Source organism: Citrus sinensis, chromosome 6, assembly GCF_022201045.2.
Source record: "Citrus sinensis cultivar Valencia sweet orange chromosome 6, DVS_A1.0, whole genome shotgun sequence".
In the NCBI taxonomy this organism is placed as follows: Eukaryota; Viridiplantae; Streptophyta; class Magnoliopsida; order Sapindales; family Rutaceae; genus Citrus; species Citrus sinensis.
The window spans coordinates 24,480,793-24,501,927 of record NC_068561.1 but is presented as its reverse complement, the minus strand read 5'-3'; the positions used below and the strand labels follow the sequence as shown (position 1 = coordinate 24,501,927).

Below are 21,135 nucleotides of genomic sequence, written 5' to 3'. Positions count from 1 at the left end.
CGGTGAGTCTATTATAACTATCAAAATAATCACTAAATCCACCGTTCAAAGGATTTTATTATTATTATTATTATTATTACTAAGACGTCCCATAAATATATTACAATTGTAGAAATGATAATGTGGTTAAATAACCAAAAAAATTAACGCTTCCCATCTTGATTTCGTTTATATTGTTCTCTTGGTTTGTTCAATGGGTACTAATTGGATCATGTTCAATGGGTACTGAATTAATTAGAATCCCAAAAAATAACAACTTAAAGCATGTTCTTTGTCAATGAAAGAAGGAAAGTGCAACAGGAACAACAATTGTTTGCTTGCTTGACCTGGCCTTGCTGCTAAGTTTAAAGATGATACAATTTGAATTTTATTTCTCACGTGCTACTGGAATAAAGATTGAAGGTAGTTGAAATTATGTAAAATGTTCTTCGTAACCCAATTTCTTATTTATCGGGTGGGTTTTTGGGTCATGATTTCTATATACATGTTTGAGAATATAATAGTGTAAATATATGGCAGAGAAAGATTTTGTTATTTGGTGTGATTTATAAAAATACATTCAAAGCTTAATGGGGCAAGAAACAACGATGGAAAAAAAAAAAATGAATATGAGAGTGAAACCTTTAACATTTGTAATGGTGGAGACAGATTCATAAATAATCGTAGAGAAATAGAAAAGATGATGAAGCCATGAAAAAAAATTTGTATAAATTATAATAGTTTTATTCAATAAGGGTATATAATAAGTATTAAGATATAGGTTTGTTAAGTAAAATATAAAATTTCAAATTCTGATGATGGATTTATTAAGTAACTGAGTATAATGAATATCTTAATGGGTTCAAATAACCCCATTCAATTTTTTGTTTTTTTTTTAAGTCAACAAGGATTTCAACCCACCTCGCACCTTTTGCACGGCCTTTGAAAGCGAATATGCTAAAATGTAAATCAGTGGGGGTGACAATGGTATTTGAATTTAATTTGTTTTCAAGAAGAAACAATGGGATCCAAGGTCCACGATTTTCTTTTTCCTTTATAAAGAGTTAAGATCTATAAGTGCAAAAGTTTTGTCCACAACAAACGGATAATCAAATTATATTGTAATAATTTCATTATTGAGTGCGTTTTACATAGATATAGCATTTTTTTTTTTATATTGAATGAGTAGTGTACAAATATCAGAAAGGATACAATATCCTTACCATACTTTGTCGAGTTATTCTTGAATTAAAGCATACAATTAAATCAAAGCTTAATTAGTTTGATTTCATTTTTCAAATCCTTTCTCAAATTCAAGATTCCGATAGTGGGTTCAGCAGAGCACCAAGAAAGAACACAGCATTTGATGTCTCTTCCCTGATCATGAACATTAATGGATGATCTGCAACAAAGCTTGGAATTGGATACCTTGCACATTGCGCTACCGCTATAACAGCATTGCTCGCAGCAGCTTCAGTGCTTTCTTCATTAACTTCAATAAAAACCTTATGGTACATTTTCGCACGAAATGTCCCTCTGAAGGATCGACCATTTCTGTAATCTCATTAACATCCTTGAAAGGAAGATCCAATCCCAGTTCTTTCATTGTTTCTGAAGCTTCAAACTCAAATGAAAACTTGAATTTCGTAATCCAAAAATCACGCGGGTCCTCATATTGTAACTTGAATCGCTGATTGAAGAATCCGGGACTGGACTTAAACCTATTTTCAAATTCTTCAGGTCATGGAATGTATCTGGGAGAAAAAAGTACATGGCAAATTGCCTGCTACCATTTTGGTATGGAATTTTCAGGATTTTGTGCCATCGAAGGCGACGTAAAGATGGGGTTGCAGGTTCCTGGCTAGTCATGAAGGGAACTTGAATAGTTTGGCCATTGAGGAGATGGAAATGTTTGTGTTCAGTTCTCTGAGGCATCAAATTTTTTAGCCAAGCTTCTTTGAAGTACAGTGCATTTGCAAGAATGAGAGAGTTTTTTTTCCTCTCTTCCTTTAAGACAGTCTCGTGGGAGCAAATTTTTATCAGCCCTTTGGTTGACTTCTTGGCCCATGAATTAATTTCATCTATCACTTGATCAGTCCACAGGAATAAGAGCATGAAATGAAATTTAATTATCAGAGACTACACTAATTATTCTATATAAAGCTTGAAAGATGGCCAGAGATGAGAGACTTATACAGTAAGAAGTCAAATGAAGATGCAGTCTTCATTACAACTAATATATTCCTTTTAATTATTAAATATTACGAGGCATGCATCATTAGCCAATATAATGTGCAAAAGTCAAAAGGAAATGAAATAGCAATACCTTATTCACGAAGTGCTATGGCTTTGTACACTTCGTTGACAATCTCTTCAAAAGAAGACTTCAGTTTGAGACCTTCCTTAATCCAAACACCACTGATAAAGGACAAGATCGGACCTCCGCTGAGTTTCTTGAAGGTAGAATTTACACTTTAGTATTTTAATTGAAGGTGCTTGACTAAGACATGTGTGTGTGTGTGTATTGGAAGTCACTTGGAAACATGATTACCATTACTAACTTGCTAAGTAAGTATGATCTCGTATGATCTTTTTATTTTTAAAATGTACATCGTCTGTTTCGTAATGGAGCAAGGGGCTCACATGGAAATATAAGGTTCAGTCTAGTCCAGTCTAAACTACCACATGGACTGGATTAGAAAAATGTTTAGATCCTATAAGAGGAATCCAGTGTAGTTCTAAATACTGCAAGTTCTTACAAGAAAAGCTAGCAATCCTCTTTGGAAAGGGACGTCTTCAGAATCAGAACATGCGTGGGTGGGTGATTAGCTGGTCCCCGGCACTACTGCTTCACTTTCAAATGACCCATTAACTTAATTCCTCAACATACTTTCTAATAAAGCGATAATTGCTTTGCAAATTTTAAGCTTTGAAGGTGGTAAAATTAGTATTTTCTCCTGATTTCAATACTCTGCTGCTTTTAATTAAGAATTTTTTTACCACGTGTATTAATCTAGGTATATGATTGAGATTTATCTCTTTTAAATGTTGACCTTGAAATTTACTCGGAAGAATCTCATATCAGGAGGGATCCTGGGCTAAAACTGAAACATTAGCACTAGCTTAATTACTATAAGCAGAGACCTTAATCTTATCTCCCCGGATTATAATGCTGCAATTAAAAAGCCCACATAATGTGACCACAATCAAATTACAATGACAATAATGAAGGAAGAATTTACAGGGAAAGCCTGTCAGATGACTAGAACTCCACTTTATTCTAAAGTAAAATACTCCCGTGTCCTACTTTTTTTCAAAATATTATAGGAAACAGGCACAGAACATAACGCCATAAAAAGCCTTAAAAATGGGAAATTTGAATGGTTTATTAGAGAAATTATACATGGACAGACATAGGATTCAATCAAGGAGAAGGATTCTTCGGAGAAGAAGATGCTGGAGGAATTCCAGGGGAGAGAGGCGGGAATGGAGGCAGAGGAAATGGAAATGGTGGCGGTGGAGTTAGTCCTGGAACTGGTGGCAAAGGAATCAATGGAGATGGCGGTGGCAGCAGAGGGTTTGGTGGAAAGAGCGGCGGCGGCTGTAAGGGGTTCGGTGGAAAGAGCGGCGGCGGTGGAGTTAGTCCTGGAACTGGTGGCAAAGGAATCAATGGAGATGGCGGCGGCTGTAAGGGGTTCGGTGGAAAGAGCGGCGGCGGCTGTAAGGGGTTGGGTGGAAAAAGCGGCGGCGGCTGTAAGGGGTTCGGAGGCAAAACCGGAGAAGGCGGCTGGAGCGGGTTCGGAGGAAGGATTGATATCGGGGGCAGAAAAGGGATTGGGGGCAATGGAGGAATATCGAAAAGTCTAGGTGGACCTAGCTTCTCTTCTGATAGTTTTGTTTCCCTGGAAATTTCCTCAGGTTTTTTTTCGGGAGTCTTTCCAGGCATTGGAGGAAGGAATGGGAGTCCTGGAAGAGATGGCAGAGGTGGAAGTTGAGGCAATGCTGGCAGTCGTGGTAGCTGAGGCATTGAAGGAAACTCCGGCATTGTTGGATCTTGAATTGGAGGTGGAAATGTTGACGGGCTATCAAATGGAGGAAGTGAAGCTTCCTCCGAGTTTAAGGATGTAGAATTTTCCAGGCTTGGTTTTTGGTTGCATAGGTTTGGTTGCTTTAGTGGCTTGAAGGTGAAAAATCCTGCTGAAAATATGTGAATCCCCTGCTTTCTTGATTTCAGGTGAAGTGAAGATGAAGTTGCTGTTGATGCCACACCACAATAAGGCTCACTGCTGTTGATTAATTTCACCGAACATCGGTTGATTTTCTTGACATGTTTGCTAACTGAGAAAGGCAAATCAACTTTGAACTCTCCATGCTCATCAGTCTTCACTTCTTGGCGGAAACTTGGTTTTGAAGTCTCATCTTTGCATTCTACAGCAACAGAAGCGCCTGGAGACAAACACCATCAAAATTTCAGCCCACAAGAACAAAAGAGAAACACACAAAACTGTAAAAAGAATAAAAAAAAAATGTGTAAATGAACCTGAAATGAAGTGGCTGGCCTTTGAGAAATTATCCTGGAAGCATGTGTCGCAGTACACAGTACCAACGACAACAGCAGATGGATGCCTCTTCTCATGATGATTGCTTTCAGCCTCCAGGTTACCAATTATGAAACTGAGAAAGAATATTAAGTAAAACCAAGACATTTTCATTCTTCACTCTCGGCTCTGAGAAAGGTTGAGCATACATACAAGTTTCTTTTTATAAGTAGCCTAATATAAGCTTTTCTCCAGCTATGAGAGAAATAATTATTAACCCTTTAAATTGTTTTGGCCTCTTGAGGTAACAACAAGCTTATAATGAAGCTGTATTTATAGCCAGACAAACTGAAGGGCTCTTCAAGGTATTCATGCAAAAACCAGTCAACTGCAAATAGAAAAATTAGGAGCCGTGAATTTTAGGTTTACTTGTTAATTATCACGCCAAACAGCTCAAAAAGAATTGATAGGTAAATTTGGAGACTCAGCAGTCATATTATTACAATATGCTTTTGTCTTTGATTTTGGTTTTACATTTCTTGAGTTTGTTCCTTTGTTGGTATCCAATTAGCAGTGGGGGATCGTTGGGTCCTGTTGGTTCACGAGACGTGTAGAGTAGCCACATATTTCATGTGTCCAAGAGGCTATGACGACTAAGATAGAAACAAATTTTGAGAATGTGTTTGTTTGCTTGCCGAGGCCTGAGGATTTGTTGCTTTTCTCATTGTAAAAACTTGATTTATTGTCATATTTTCATTCTATCATTATGCAAATTAGCTATTTATTGACATAATTTCTAAAAACTATAGCGTCCTCCTCAATATATATATATAGAGAGAAGGTTGTTCCAATCCGGAATTGTCTGGGAGGGAGGCTGCTGGCCTTTGGATCCAAAGGCCACCTGTGGTTGCACATGATGGTTCCACCATGTGCAGCCAACCGAAAAAAACAAAAAAAGGAATTTGGGGCCGTTGGATCCCGAATGCTATTCCAAATCAGGAGTCCCAAATTAGAACATCACTCACATACATACAAATATACATATATGTTATTTTTCTAGTGCGATCTCCTCTCTCTCTTTTTTTAATTAATTTATTTATATGAATATATTTTTAAACTGTGTAGTTTAAGAAAGTTAAATTTTTAATGTTGTTAAACTGTATAATTTTATAGTGCATTAAAAAATAACTCTATTAAATCGTACGACTTAACCGCATGTCTACATTAAAAAAATATGAGAATGACCGCATTTGAGAATGATTTTATATATATACATATAATAAAACGAATGGGATTTTAAAGAACTTTCATGGTCTTAAATATAGAAATTAATAAAGGGGTATTATCTATCTAAAGTGTTGCTAACAAATAATTAAAGTTACATAATTTATTGATGTTCTAGAATACGCAACAAGAAGAATCTTCGACACATTCTTTTTTCCCCCTAATTAACAACTTCTGAGGACCAGAATTTTGAAGGTAATTTAATATTTCTTGTTCTTTTTCTTTTCTTTTTCCGTGTACACATTTGATGACCTATTGCCAATTAAGTTGGCAACTAGAGTCATGGGATTCGGATTTCCGGAAAGTTATTGTTTGACGATACAGCTAAAACGATTTAATTAGCATTTTCACATGATTTTGCTGAGTCCCTCCATTCCCGTAACTTTCCTAAATCACAATTATTGGTCTGACTCAGTCAAGATTTCATCACTTTCACTACACAATGTGATCATCTTGCATATATCATCATGACCGCTTGGAATGTGATATGATAACATATATATGGTCTAGAGCAAGTCCTTTCGTTTAGGTCATTAAGACAATGGCATTGCCCTTTTTTCCACATTTGAAAGCGTAGCCTTCCCCTTACTGATGGGGGAGGGCAAAAAGTTAACTCGATTGGTCTCAAGTATATGCGACTCAATTTAACACAATCTAGTTGAGATTCGCAGAGGTTGAGAGTATTTCGGCTGATTAATTTATCCGGAAATGCTGTTCATTTTCTCTGTTTGTGGAAACAAACAAGACCGTGGAACAAACCAATGGAATTGCCTAGAATAAATTTTTGCCTCATCAATCATGCTCTTATCTTGTTAGTGACAAAAATGTTCATTAAATTATTTTATTTTTGGTTCATATTTATCCATCTCCTCCATCAAGACCGACACAGTTTGTTTAATTAGTTCCTATCGGAATTGCCACCTTGTCTTTTAATGCACCGATTGATTCCGAAAATATTAGAAAAAGACGAAGGAGAAAAGACAACTCCAACATTAAGTTTGCTTCGGTCGATTAAAATCGTAATCTGTTAAGTTAATCGATTATTTTATTACAACAACCCAAATTCTCAAAAGTTGTAATTTGTTTTTGATTTTTAGGAAATACATGTACTTCAATTATTACTTCTGCTAATTTTTTTTTCCTAATTTTAACGTGAACAAAATTCAAACCTATATCTCTTATATCAAGTTTTTAAACTAATCAAGTACTCGCAGTCTTTGTAACCGCTTGGGCTTAGCCTAAGTGACTAGAGCAATTCCCTCACAAATGTGAGGGAAGGGGTTCGAGCCTCCGCAAACGCATTGCATGGGCTTAATTTAAATGTCCTTTCTTTGAGCTACAGAGCTTGAATGAAGGCATTCTTTCTCCTAGGAGGGGAGTTGACGTCCCTCGAATATTTGAGAGGGTTAAAAAATCTGAGCGGTGCCATATCAGCTTTGATGTCAACATGTCTCAGTATATATCTATATGATTGTACATATCAGTTATATTCTCATATAATATGAGTTGTAATTTGAGCAATAGTCTCATGTCACAAAAAAAAAAAAGTACTCGCAGTCTTTGTGGACAATCCAATATAGTTGTTCAATCATAGATCTTGTGATCTCCTTAGGCGAAATGAACTAAAATAATCTTGAATTTTTGGACCTCTGATTTAAATGAGGTGAACGTGATGGTGAAAGAATTGATGTTTCCTTTTGTAATCTTATTTTTTACGTAACGCATCATTTTCTTCACGGGTGCTACACAGACAGACATGTCATGTGATGATTTTACACGTGTCTATCAATAATATGTCTAATGCTGAATCAACTGCAATTGTTACTATCAAAAAAAGGAAAAGAAAAGAAAAGAAAACAATTGTTGAATTGTATGTGCCAAATTAAACCGCATAATTTTATGGCTTCATACGACACAGAAAGTGACTTATACGGGCATTTACGTTTTAGCAAGCATTTACGACGGTCGAGATCACTGTAGTTTAAAAAGATTTTAAGACGATTCACCTCAGCGCCATCGTTATTCATTACAAGTTTACTCACAGCAATCTCAACCATCTGTTGTGCCCAAGGTCTAATTCTAGTGATAAGAAATGATTTTTTTTCTTTTAAATTTTGGTTTCAAGTTTAATCTCACTAGTGTGCATCCGTGCGTCAATAATTTTTTTTTAAAAAAGTCTCATTTAAGATTAAAACAGGCTGGACCCAAAAATTTAGTTTACATGGAATAATTTAATAATGAATTTATTCAATATAAGGAACCACAATTTCAACTCATGGGGCATCTCAATTTAGTTCACGAGGGCAGTGGCACAGTTAAATTCTCCAAGTCAACGACTCATTTGATATTGAGGTGCTATGATTGTTTTTAAAAATAATGTATTACAATCTGTTAACATTAACAATAAAAAATTTACTGATACTCAAATAATTGGAAGAAAATCTTCGTAGCAATTATTGACAGCTGTACAATTTTATGCAATATCAGCAAAAGTGGGAGAATTTTCAATTTTTTTTTTTTTTTGAAAAGAAGAAATTTCGTTCTAGTGGAGGGATAGCGATAGAGATAGAGATAGATTTATTGGAAAGGAAGGTAATGAGCGTAATCCTTCAAAAAATGGTTAAAGCCAAAGGGTAAAAAAGAGGACAATTTATGAAAACAAAAACAAAAGCATGCAACCAAAAGAATACAAAGGAAACACTGCACCAAACCAACAGGACCTGTAACTCGAAAAATCCCAAGCATCATCTCACAAGAACCGCTTCGTGGTTTCATCTGGAGAGAACTAGCTGGTCAAGCACCATGCGAAATCATCGCAATAAATCTGCTACAACATTTTTTTTTTGTCTGAATATATGCCTACGTAAAACAGAAACTTGTTAGGGACATTTTTATATACGCTTTCATTCAATCCTGAGATTTCGCAAACTTCAGGGAGGGCAAAAGAATCACTCTCCAACCATATACATATTCGTATGCAGCCTCTATCAAAGGCGTTTTAATTTAGTGGCTAGAATCAGTCATTGCCGTGATTTTCGTACAATAAGCCAGCGATCTTAGCATAAAAATATGATAAACTTTTATGTAAGGGGTAAGGTACGTAGACTGAGAGCTTTTTCCATGGCTAAAGAGCATTGGTTCAGGACTTGGCTAATATTGAGAGAATTGGCAGTCTTTAACAAGAAGCTTTCAGTATATTACGTAGCGACCAGGCTGTCACGGGATGAGTGTAATGCGCAACAAATTCGTGCGGCACTTTTCAAACTAGCTAAGAAAGAACGCTTTTGCGAAAATGTTAGAGAGAAGAGAGAGCAATATGGCCAAATATAATTTTATTACTCACAAAAAGAGAAAATACAAGAGAGTTTTTTATTGTTAATGTCTGGTCCTATCAACATCAACATAACATAACTTTTGAGGAATAACAGACGAGGAACGGTGCAGTTGCAAAATTAAGCGAGCAAGAAGGAAATAAGACTGGCTTCTAACTAAAAATGTGAACAAAATGATCGAAAATTGTCCATGCAAAAAAAAAAAAAAAAAAAATTGTTATAGATTATCCATGTGGATATGCAAGTTTAAAAAAAAAGAAAGAAAGTATGTAACACAATCCTTAAATAAAATTCTTATTGAAGTTAACTGTTAACACACATGCTTATTAAGCAACATTAACTACAATTTTGTATAATGATTTAAGTTTTTCTCTTTATATGGAGAAAAGGTGGTGCGCCCGTCCACTAAAAGCTTGTCATTTAACATATGTGATGGATCTCACAATAAGATCCACAAATTAAATAATGTAATCTAATATATTTTTAAATGAGATATTATCATTTTTCCACCAAAGGTATTCTGACACATCATGTCAGTACCACGATTTGGTAAAACCATCAGTTTACCACCAAACGTTTAAACTATTAGCATTTTCCCATCATTCCGTTAAAACTCAGTTAATATGCAACGTAAAATTCATAAAAGGTCAATTTTACCTCTGGAGCGTAAAAGACGATTTTGCCCTTTAAGAAAGAAGAACAACAAATGATGATTTAATTACAAAATTCATAAAAGGTTAATTACATGATCTTTTAAAAAGATCAATTTTACAAAAGTCATAAAGGGTAATTTTTGCCCTCTAAGAAGGAAGAACATCGAATGATGATTTAATTACAAAATTCATAAAAGGTTAATTACATGGTCTTTTAAAAGGTCAATTTTACAAAATTCATAAAGGGTAATTTTTGCCCTTTAAGAAGAAAGAACAGCAAATGATGATTTAATTACAAAATTCATAAAAGGTTAATTATATGGTCTTTTACGCTCCAGGGGTAAAATTGACCTTTTATAAATTTTTCGTTACATATTGACCGAGTTTTAACGGAATGATAGGAAAATACTAACAGTTTAAACGTTTGATGATAAATTGATGGTTTTACCAAACCGTAATACTGACATGATGTGTCAGAATACTTTTAATGGAAAAATGATAATATTCCTCTTTAAATTAAAAATTTATGGATTCTACTATGAGACTTATTGAACTTACCACATAAAAAGTTCTTAATAGGCGGATGCACCACCTCGTGCCCCAGATAAGTTTCTCTCATTTATATGAGTTTTGGCAAAACTCATAGATGTAGAAATATCTAGTCCCACGATTATATGATCAAATTTATGCAATGGGTAAGTAAAGAAATGACCATCTTCTTTCCGAGGACCAATGCTGCAAAGCAGGGCTAAAATGCGCTAAGATCATCCTGGAATCAAGTAATTGCAGAATCGGAGCAAAGTCAACACTTCCTGGAACATTGTAGAGACTGATGGAAGCCTATTTTGATAATGCATAGTCCATCAGCTCTTGAAACGTTCCATTTTCTAGTGGCCCAATTGATTTGTCCACACCACGTGCTCGGCGGTTTACTGAGCCGAGAGATTCTTCAAAGGCTAAACAGCACTGGTTCAGAACTTGGTTATTGGGAGAAATGGCAGTCTTTTTAACAAGAAGTTCCCAGTATATCGCGTGGTGACCTGGAGTTGTCTTTGTATCCGCATATAGCTTGTGTCTTCCACGAAGTGGTGTTGAATTCAAGTAGCTGTTGTGAGGTATCCTGGACTGCGCTTTGTAATTCAGCTTCGTCCGTTTTGTTAAATTGAATGCTAAGTAACACGTTCTTTCTTCCGACAAAATGGAACTGCGGATTTGAGTTGTAGAACCCAGTGACCAGGAGGATGTCACCAACTCTGTATCTATACAAGCCCGATTAAGTGGTGTCATCGATTGCCTAGCTAGTTTGACATCATCAAGGTCAACCAGCTTTGGCGGCTGGGAGTCAGAGTCAGGTTCTTGAGGAAGAATCTCGAAATAGGAAACCTCCGATGGCTTGCACATTGGATTAAGATTTAGGCCAAACCAAGATTCTGGCGAGCCGTCCATGACAGACGCAAATGGTAACCCGCCGCTATAATAATCAAGCGGAGGAATATACTGTGCCATACTTCCGGTGACAATAACGTCAAGATAGTTGGTGTTTGGTCAAATTCTTGTAATGGTTCCTCCCCAATTTTCCGTTGAACAATCCGTTTTTATAAATTCGGCAAGTTCCGGTCCAGGCTTCAGAATCTTGGCCATGCAGTCCCTGATTGAACGCTCTGTGATTTTCTGATTCAGTGTGTCGGTTTCAATATCGTTAACTAGAACTTGCCAGTGATGCTGGAGAAATCTGCATAGCTCTAGCATTAAACCAGAAGCGAAGATAGCTCCAAGAGCGAGAACCTGTTGGCATTCCAACAGGTCGCAAAACATTTTTGTATACATGCTTTGAAACGAGTCAATGCAAAGAAAGGCTTCATTTGGGCTTTAAGTGGTTACTTTTGTAGTATCCGGTGAGCACCGGGCGCGCCAAGACGCTACCTGGGGTTCTTGTTTCGTGTCTCACGAACAAGAAGTATAGGCCTTGGCACATGACTGTTCTATCAAATAAAATAAAAACACACCCTTTCTTTAAATAAGAAACAAATATATGCATTTGCATGCTCATAGATATCAACATACACGTACATAGAGCACATCAAATATTACTAACAGGAATCGCACACTATCCCGACTTTCTTCAGTTGTAGGTACAATTTGGTTCCCAAGCAGAAGTCCCTGAACTGCAAATTTTTACAGGAATTATAAAACTTTTTCCGAGATTGTCCATTTTACTACTTATCATTTTTAAGCTTTTTTATTTCATTATGGCTACAAATTAATCGAGTTGAATACACACACACACACACAATACACATCCTATAAAGAATTCAGAAATGGGATGAGCACACAAGATTGGAGAACAATCCCCATTATCTATGCAATGAATTTCAGGCTTAAGATCCTCATAAGTAATCACCGGGAAGTTTCAATTTTAACGTCTCTCTATCAGTATCTCCATCGAGTTTGTACCGTTCGAGGTTGAGCCTCAACCTCGGCGTTTTTGGTCAAGATTTTGGCCAAAACCTTCTCTTGAACTGCTGCAACATTTCTTGTCATTTCCTCGATGAATTGTAAACATTTTGTGTCATTTTCAAATGCTGGCGGGTTAAGTGGGAATGAATGAGTAGAATCAAATGCCATTTCAAGAGACGCAAGAGAGACATTTATAGAGATGCTTATGAATTATTAAACTTGTCGAGGTTTTGATCGATTCAAGATCAATAAAGAACTTGGAATCTTGAACTGATCTTTCGAGATCAAACACTGATACAAGCTACACAAGGATTGAAAACAGACACAAGCTAGACAATTTGCAGGAAAATTTGAGGAACTTTATTCATCACTAACTATCACACAGTACTTGACCAGCCAATATGCAAAGAGGAGAATCATTTCTTTACATCCAAACGAACAAGGTACACAATGAGGTAAAAGCAAAACGGAATGGCCTTTGTTTTTAGTACATGTTAACTCAACTCAACCTGTTGGCTGTATGTGATTCAATTATTGCTGGCTTGTAATAATAATGATTAAAATATCATCCTTGTCCGCCGCATAATGAATTGACAGTTGGGTGGGAAAAAGGGAGAAACGTTATAATTAATCCAAGTACAGCGTATGGTTGAGCAGTAGAAATAAATTGATCGAACATCCTTGCATTAAATTCATTAACCTCATTCTGATAATGAACACTTTGCCTTTTCAAGGGAGGGAGATTATCTAATTCGAACGCCAAAAAAACCCTTAACATCCGGAGCAGAAAGCTTAGCAGGTTGGATTAGAGAGAATTCAACAAATATATTAAATAAATAATATTCAGAAGACACAGAAAGTGTTATTGTTACTGTTGCTGAAGCTGAACATCAATCTGCCTTTCAGTTTTGTCAAACAAAATAGAATCAAACTACAGACAGAAAGCCTATATGTAGTCATTTCACAAGACCTTTTCAGCTGCTGAAATCAAACCCCCAACACGAAAACAGTGTAGAAGAAACGAACTCATGGCCCCAAGGACTATAACTGACTTATGATACAAGATCATTTGGAAGCAATAATCATTCTATACAACAAAATTAGTATGGCAAAGATGGATGGGTCTGGTTGCACTCGATGGTATCCCACTTCCCAAACCTGCAAACTGAATTGAAGACACATCCTCAGCAGCTGCTCTACACTGCTGCGAGCCATTTAGTCCGTATTTGTTGTTTTCTTTATTTTTTTTTCTTTTTGTATGCACAAGAAAGTGGTATGGATTTTCTAGGCAAAGACGGTACTTGAGAAACATTCTGTCATGCTTAATGCAATGAAGACACCTTTCAGAGGAGCTCCTTATCGTAAAATGCAAGAAGTTGCTTCACATGATTATGCCAAGCAGCAACATTTTGCCCATCAACTGTAACCCAGTCAACAACAGTAGATGCTGGTTGCTCCCACCACTCATCGAGCTGAAAATTAGATAAAAAGGAAAAGATCAAGGTTAAACATCATCAGTACAAAAAAAAAAGAAATTCTAACATTGCTCATATTAGTACGTCCAATATTAAAGTGATAACTGATTCTACATTTTAGATCTAGCTGACACTCACCAAACCCCTAACATATTTGCAATCTTCCAAGCTTTTCTGAGCATTCAAAACAGCAGTCTTTAGTTCAGGCAACCATTTCTCCATGACAAGTTTTTCTTGCTCATCAGCCAAATTCAAACAGTAATTAGTTGTCCTGCAAGGTGAAATAAAGATGTATAATAATCTTATCAAATTCTTTTACATGACATTCAAATCTGTTTGTGGTTTAGAATGCACATCTGTTTCTGTCTATGAAAATTTCAGACTTGGATGTACAATCGTGTGTGGGAAAAAACAAGAAACGAATACACGTCTTAACATGAAAGGCAGAAACCAAATTAAAGAACAGAGATTAACATAGAACACGAACCTATTGCCAACCTTTCCATAAAAGAAAAGTAGATTGGACAAGGTTTTATGGTCAAAATTGCTTATTGACACTTTTTTTTAAATCATATTGACTTTAATGAAGGCAAACAAACAACTCGATAAAATTTAATCAATCTTCATAGTCTTTAAATAATTAAGTAAAACCATCTCCAGGATAAATCAAGATGCTTTATCATCAAAATTACCTTTCATACTCTTGTTGAGCACGGTATGCATGATTTAACAAAGTATGACCACTTTCAACAAGATCCTGTCGTATATGGACCAAGTTGATAGCCTTAGCCAAGTCCTCCAACACACTAGCTTCAGAACCACGAAGTTTTAAGCAAAATTCCAGGGACTCTAACACAGATGCTAAGCCAGCATCTGAACCCTCCAATCCTGTAATTATAAATTCCAAGTCATATAGTGGACATTGAAAAAATAATAATAATAATAAGAAGAAGAAGAAGAAGAAGAAGAAGAAATCCACTTAAAATCTTAGGAAGCAAAAATATTAGATAAAAACACTCCTATATATAACTTAAAGCAATCTAAGCAACTCTAATGCAGGAAGAGTGCTCAGCTTAGTGAACTAAAACTGACCAGCTGGATACTGAAGAGCAGCTGAAATACGGCATATAGATGGAATGGCTGATGGATCTCGAGCACCAGCTCTTGCAGTCAATATAGAGGCATTCTTTTCTGCTGCAGCAATAGCTTCAGGTCCTGTAGATCCAGTAGCACCCATGGCCTCCAAAAGTGCCTGATAGGAAATTAAAGGAAACATGAGGTCAATATAGGGAAGCAGACTTGACATGCAGAAATTTAATATTTGAATCAGGGTGTGCAAATGAGTGCTCAATGAGGTCTTTGCAGTTTCGACATTATCAACAAAATGAAATGCCGATACAGCAAAGAAATTACTGAAATGAACAAAAAAAGGACAGAATTTGCAGCCTTCTAGTGAAGTCTGATAGCCAATACAAGTAAAATGTCCCTAGAGAGAACAATTATTCAGGAAATATTTAGATCGCTTAATCAATGAAACAATCAAAACCTTTTATCCAGTTAAATTAAAAGGAAAGAGGAAGCTGTAGCTACTTACTACAGTCAGCAATCAATCAAGATCAAGCCAATAGGTTATACAGTTGTCATCTTACAAACCTGTGGGGTTGATGGTAGCATGTGGAGGCTATTGTCAGGACTTCTGTAAAAGGCAGAAACTTCATTATCAATTAAATCTTTTGCACTATTTGAAATGTCCACAACAACAGTGCATGCTGGAATGATGGTGCTTGATGCATACTCCCTAGCAGCTAAAGGCTGCTGACTCCAAAATGCAGCAGCATCCTAGAAGGACATTGATACCATAAAATAAGTGTCGTTTACATACAAATTAAGAAAACAAGGGGAACAAAAGAAATGACAGACAAGCACCAATAACAAGAAGATTAAAATGATATCCATCACATCACTGGATATATTAAAAATATGTGCTGACCATATTAGCCTTAAGTAAGGCAGTATATATTGTCTCAAGTTCAGATCTGCGGGAATCAAACTCTTCAATCTTCTTCCACTTTTTTTTCAGCGAATCCTCAGCTTCTTTCCTCTCAGCACATAATTTATTCAAGCGTTGTATTTCAGACATCACAGTATTCAGGCTAGCCCTCAATCCAGCAGCTTCTCGCTCCTTGGACCAAACATCCAACTACACAGAAAAGGAGAAGAAAATAGTCAAGTCACAAATTCAACATGCACACAACAGCCAACAACCATCAGATGGACTTTCAAAGGCTTGAACTTTTAAGTATGAGATGGATGAGACGAAAATTATATGCACGAGCTCCTAAGATCAGCTGATTGGAAGAAAAGCTGTCATAAATCATTAACAACAAAACTTTACAAATGAAGAAGATTAACAATCTTCAGATGAATAGATAGCATTGATTGCACAAAAGTTAGTCTATGATGCAACTCAATGCATGAAAAATTTACCTGGAACTGTGAAAAATTTACCTGGAACTGCCTAAGATTGCCAACATTCTGCGATGTGGCTCCAACAAGCGAGTGTGATGAAATCGCATCCCCATTTCCATGTAAGCGTTTTATAAGCTTCTGACACAAGTTCTTAGCCTCTGCAGCTTTATTGACTGCATCTTCAGTAGCCAAAAATTGCTGAACATGTGCTTTCTAAAGACAATATATACTAGATCAATTTAACAACCCCACAAAGATAAAAGCCAAGCAATGATAAAAGCATAAGGAGTGAAAGACATGCTGAAAAAGTTAAACCCAAGAAGACCACCCAACTAGTATCCATTCAGGAATTCAGGTTAACATACAACAGTTTGGCTCCAATTACTCCTTAACCACATTGACATTAGCAACTGTAATGGCCTTAAAGGGGTAAAAGAAAATATGAACTTCACAATGTAGAAACATGACAAGTAGAGTATTCAACTCCAAGTATCAAACAGAAGAGATCAATCGCATGATGGTCAATGAGACTTTACAAAGAGTAGAAGATATATTGGCTATTCAATTGCTACTCTTGAAAAAGAATAATACCTGTCTTTCAAGAAGCTGATTCTGAGTTCCTCTAGAAGGTGCATCCACTCCTATCTTCCCATTACCATAAAGTTGATAGTTCAATGGAGAGGTTGCATCAGAAGAAGAAACATCCATTACTGTGTTGTTCTCATACTTGTACCTAACAAAGAAATTAAGAATAGTCAATTTCACCCCCCTCCCCCCGAAAAAAAAAAGAAGAAGAGTACTTTTGAAGAGTAAAATTGCAAATAAATTAGCGAAACAAGTTAACCATCTAGGAAGGAAAAACAGTTACATAAACAAATTCTCACACAAGATTTCCTATTAACTGCACAGTAATGAGATATATCTTCAGGTTGGATAATTCCTACGACTTAAGGTAGGGCAAGATTACATCACAGTCCATTTAAATAAAATAAATAACTACTAAACAAATGCAGAATATGATCAAACAAAGACAGAAACCAATGGAAGTTCTATTTTTTGTGCAAGCTACTGCAAGTTTTGATAGAACGAATGAGATGAAGCCTAATTTTCAGAAGGTGGCACTGAGAGTAGCAGAAGTAAGTATGACAAGAGATGAGTGGAATCATACCTTAAGGTTTCTGCATCTGCCCTAACATCAATTTTCTCAATTTCTCTGGAAATCAGAGTTTTCAGCCGTAAAGTGTATGCAGTGATCGCCTGGAGCAACTGGGGAGGGTTCTTCAGGCAATTGACAATAACAGTTCTAACCTCGTCAGGTATTTCACCCTCAAAATCAAAACCCAGCTTCATTGCTTCTAATTGAGGATTCAAATGAATACCATTTCCTTCATAAGCTGGAAATGAAAAGCGTACTTTATCAATGATATATGCTGCAAGAGATTCGCACGCCTTGCGAATATTTCTTTCCCGAGTTGTTTCAATAAGAATGACATCATCGGCAGATTTAGTGCCTTTAACAGTTGAATAAACAGCTTCCTTCTCACTATTTGCAGTGAAGCTGCTTGCCACTTCAACAGAAGAATCGACACTCGCCCTTTGAGCGTCCCTTGCTTGATTAACGTATTGGCGAAGACGTTTATGATACTCAGCAAATATTTTTGCTGCTTCATCAGACTGTTCATCATAAGCTTCCAACACCACCTGTTTATGCCTGCAGTATAAGAAGGCATACATCAATACAATTCACAATACAAAAACTGGGCTACATAACATTCTTGCAGAAATTAGATCTCTTAAATAACTTTTAGCTAACAGGAAATGAAGGGATTTTTGGTTTATCAAATTATGTGTATGACTATCCAAACTGGTTATCCTCTTCTAAGGGGTTAATAGCTCATGAAAATTAATTCATACAAACTCTTTTTGTCTGGTTTTCACAAGTTGGCATTCAGTCTCAAGTCATAAACCTAAATCCAAGCAACAACTGCCATACTTACCCAAAAAATGCAACTGAATTCACATCCCAACCGTGTGAACTTTCTTTGGCAAAACTAACTATGAGAAACTAATATAATATACTAAGATTCAATCACCCTACATGCCCCAAGTTGGAGTAAAGCTAAAACAAGTTTGAAGAACCTCAATAACTCTTCAGGTACTAACAGACAAAAACCAATAAAACACATTTCTATTAACCAAACATAATTAGAAGAACCATTTTGAGAGAAAACAACAGAAAACATAACATCAACCATGAAAGCAATAAGCAAACAACTTTTGCATAGAATGCTTGAAGTCCAACAAACCTATAATTTGCACGCTCATCAAGCATTCTCTTCCTCTCAGCTTCCTCCCTTGAAATCTCCAACATTCTAGCCCTCAAATCCTTCCTTTGCCTCCTCACAATGTGCCTCAACCTCTCAACTTCTTTTGCTGCCATTTCTCTCTCATTCAATGCCGCCTCTCTACTCTCACTCCCACTCGCGCTCTCGCCCAAACCCTTATCCTTCCTCCTCCCTCCCCTACGACTCTTACTCTCCTCTTTCCCCAAATTCACCAAATTGCCACTCTCCCCACCACCACTACTACCATGTACCATTATATTTTTCCTTATACTCTCCACTGTTTTCTCTGATTTCACTCTCTTTAACAAAAACCCCCAAATGGGTATCATATTTCCTCGACAAATCTTTCGAATTGTATCCGCATTCGGCGCGTTTGCTTTCATACTCGTCGAACTGTAGGACCCCAGTGGTCGGTACCCCATTTCCTTCTGAAGCCACTCGAGTATGGCCTCTGGTTGCACTGCCGACGAGCTCGACGAGCTCTGCATTGTTTTAAAACCCCAACAGACGAAATGCGCGATCTTTTTGTCCTTCTATTTTCTGAAAACCCTGAATTTGGAAGCTGAAGTTCTCATTGTGGAAGAATCTGGTGGTTGGGCTTTCAATTGCGAATCCCTAATTCGTAAATCTGAAGAGAGAAAATGTTGAACCCAAGAATTAGCGAGAGAGAGGGAGAGATGAAGCAGTCGCAGATCTGATAATTTGGCCGGCGAACGAGGGAGGACAAGACGACGACGTAATGATTTTGTTAAAAAAAAAAAAAGAAAGAAAAAGCAAATTCAAAAAAAAATGGAGGTCCCGCTCACAGAAACATTGATAATTTGATTGATTAAATTTTGGATAAATATCATGCAATATTTTATAATAATATTACGTCATATGTACACTGGTTTATTTTATCAACCATGCGAGCATATTGCACATCGATATAATTGAAGCATCAATGTTGATCTTTATGTAATTTAGTAAACTTGAGGCCTAATAAGTTTTTTAGGCCCTTCATCCCCACTGGCGTACCCATAAGATCAAATAACTAGGAATTAAATAATCTGACATAAAATATATAAAAAAAATTATAATTTCAACTTATTGTTTTTCTAATATTAGTAGTATTTTTTTCTTATATGTCTTAAGAAATTAAAACTCTAAGAAGACAGTCTATTATGTTTTTTTCTTTTTAGATAACATATTTTAGTTTGATGGATTTTTTATATTATAATAATTTAAGAATCTCAATAGATAAATCTCGAATCTCGATCGATTGTTATAATAGATGAATAATATATAACAGTTGCGAAGATCTCTAACATTACTCTTAACATTAAATTGGGTTTTTTTTTTTTGGTTAAATCATATCAAATATCGAATTAGATCCAAGGCCTCATATTTAATGCATACAGCTAGGGTTTGATATTTAAATTATGCGATTGGACTAATAAATTATAAATAGACGAGATTTGTGTAATTTTAAAATAATTTTTTACTTAAATTTACTGTATTTAATCAGTTTAAGGGGGTAAATTTGTGATTTCGAGTATGTAGATAGAGAATGTCTTATGAATTTTTAGACACCTTTCTTTATCTGTTAATGACTCCACCATCATTTATGTATCTTAAAATTTAGACTCGAATGATTAATTAAAGAAAAGAGCTCGTAAACTGCATGACCAATCCTTTGGATACGGATAGATAATCATTTGATTTTTTGCTTGAAAGGTTGGTTTATTTTGATATAATTCAATTTTGCTAGCATTTCTCCGTAAGGCAAGCAATCGATTTCAATTAATGAAAAATGCGGAATGTAATTTATAAAAGCATAACATGAGTTAGTAACTAAATAGCCTTAAAGCAAACATACAAACTAATTGATGTTGATGGGGCCCATAACCATTCCACCAAACGATGTCTGACCAAGATTACCACCAATCACTTTACTGAAAGGTGTAAGCCCACGTCACATACTAGCTTCTCACTGAAGCCATCGTTTAATATTTTATATTAAGATTAATCATTTTTTCCCCCTCCTATTTAGGTCTTGTGGGTGCTTTCCTATTGAATTAATGGCGACTTATTTTAATTTTATAATCGCTTTTCTCAAATTAAATTTTTACTAGTCTTAATATTCTTTAACATCACACATTGGAGTACAAGTTTCATAATAAATACACAATAACTCTGGTTGAAAATTGAAGCTCCACCTAATCTCAACCATCCATCTGAACAACTAGACAAGAGATATGAAAATAATAATAATAAATAAATAAATTGGTTTTAAAAAAAAATGTTAGAATTTACGTTCGAGGGCACGGTTAAAGTATAAATGCCATTAGAATTTAACCCCATTACACATAATGAGTAAACGGCGCAATTTGGCCGACCAAAGGATCCACTTTGTCTATTAAATAGGGAGACTAACTTTGACGACGAAGGCTTTGATGGAAAAAGCCAACCGCATGGTCCATAAACACAAATCACAATACACAATGGTCACCACTCACCAACCACTTAGAATCTGAAAAATATGAATTAAAAAAAGAAAAAAAAAGAAAATTTCATTATTTAAAACCAAAAAAAAAAAGAAAAACACAGACGTAGGCCAGAAA

The 21,135-nt window shown here is 35.9% G+C and overlaps 3 protein-coding genes and 1 pseudogene across 3 annotated transcripts; all 4 read right to left on the bottom strand.

Moving 5' to 3' along the window:
• Nucleotides 1–1,115: 1,115 nt before the first annotated feature.
• LOC102629108 (serpin-Z1B-like) lies at nt 1,116–2,980 on the bottom strand. Its single transcript, XM_052443813.1, has 2 exons — nt 1,584–2,980; nt 1,116–1,540 (listed from the first exon to the last, which is right to left on the bottom strand). Exons 1-2 carry the CDS (start codon nt 2,092–2,094, stop codon nt 1,293–1,295), a joined length of 759 nt encoding a protein of 252 aa, XP_052299773.1. The 5' UTR covers nt 2,095–2,980; the 3' UTR covers nt 1,116–1,292.
• A 152-nt stretch (nt 2,981–3,132) lies between these two features.
• On the bottom strand, nt 3,133–4,930 carry LOC102617583 (proline-rich extensin-like protein EPR1). The gene is made up of 2 exons (XM_052443300.1): nt 4,520–4,930; nt 3,133–4,425 (listed from the first exon to the last, which is right to left on the bottom strand). The coding sequence occupies exons 1-2, from the start codon at nt 4,689–4,691 to the stop codon at nt 3,404–3,406; spliced, it is 1,194 nt and encodes a 397-aa protein (XP_052299260.1). The 5' UTR covers nt 4,692–4,930; the 3' UTR covers nt 3,133–3,403.
• A 5,519-nt stretch (nt 4,931–10,449) lies between these two features.
• On the bottom strand, nt 10,450–12,411 carry LOC102628849 (probable indole-3-acetic acid-amido synthetase GH3.1; annotated as a pseudogene).
• A 637-nt stretch (nt 12,412–13,048) lies between these two features.
• Nucleotides 13,049–19,340, bottom strand: LOC102617297 (AUGMIN subunit 5). The gene is made up of 10 exons (XM_006482375.4): nt 18,494–19,340; nt 17,356–17,898; nt 16,779–16,920; nt 16,227–16,400; nt 15,709–15,918; nt 15,372–15,557; nt 14,811–14,970; nt 14,411–14,606; nt 13,857–13,989; nt 13,049–13,715 (listed from the first exon to the last, which is right to left on the bottom strand). Exons 1-10 carry the CDS (start codon nt 19,018–19,020, stop codon nt 13,587–13,589), a joined length of 2,400 nt encoding a protein of 799 aa, XP_006482438.1. The 5' UTR covers nt 19,021–19,340; the 3' UTR covers nt 13,049–13,586.
• Between the last annotated feature and the right edge of the window lie 1,795 nt (nt 19,341–21,135).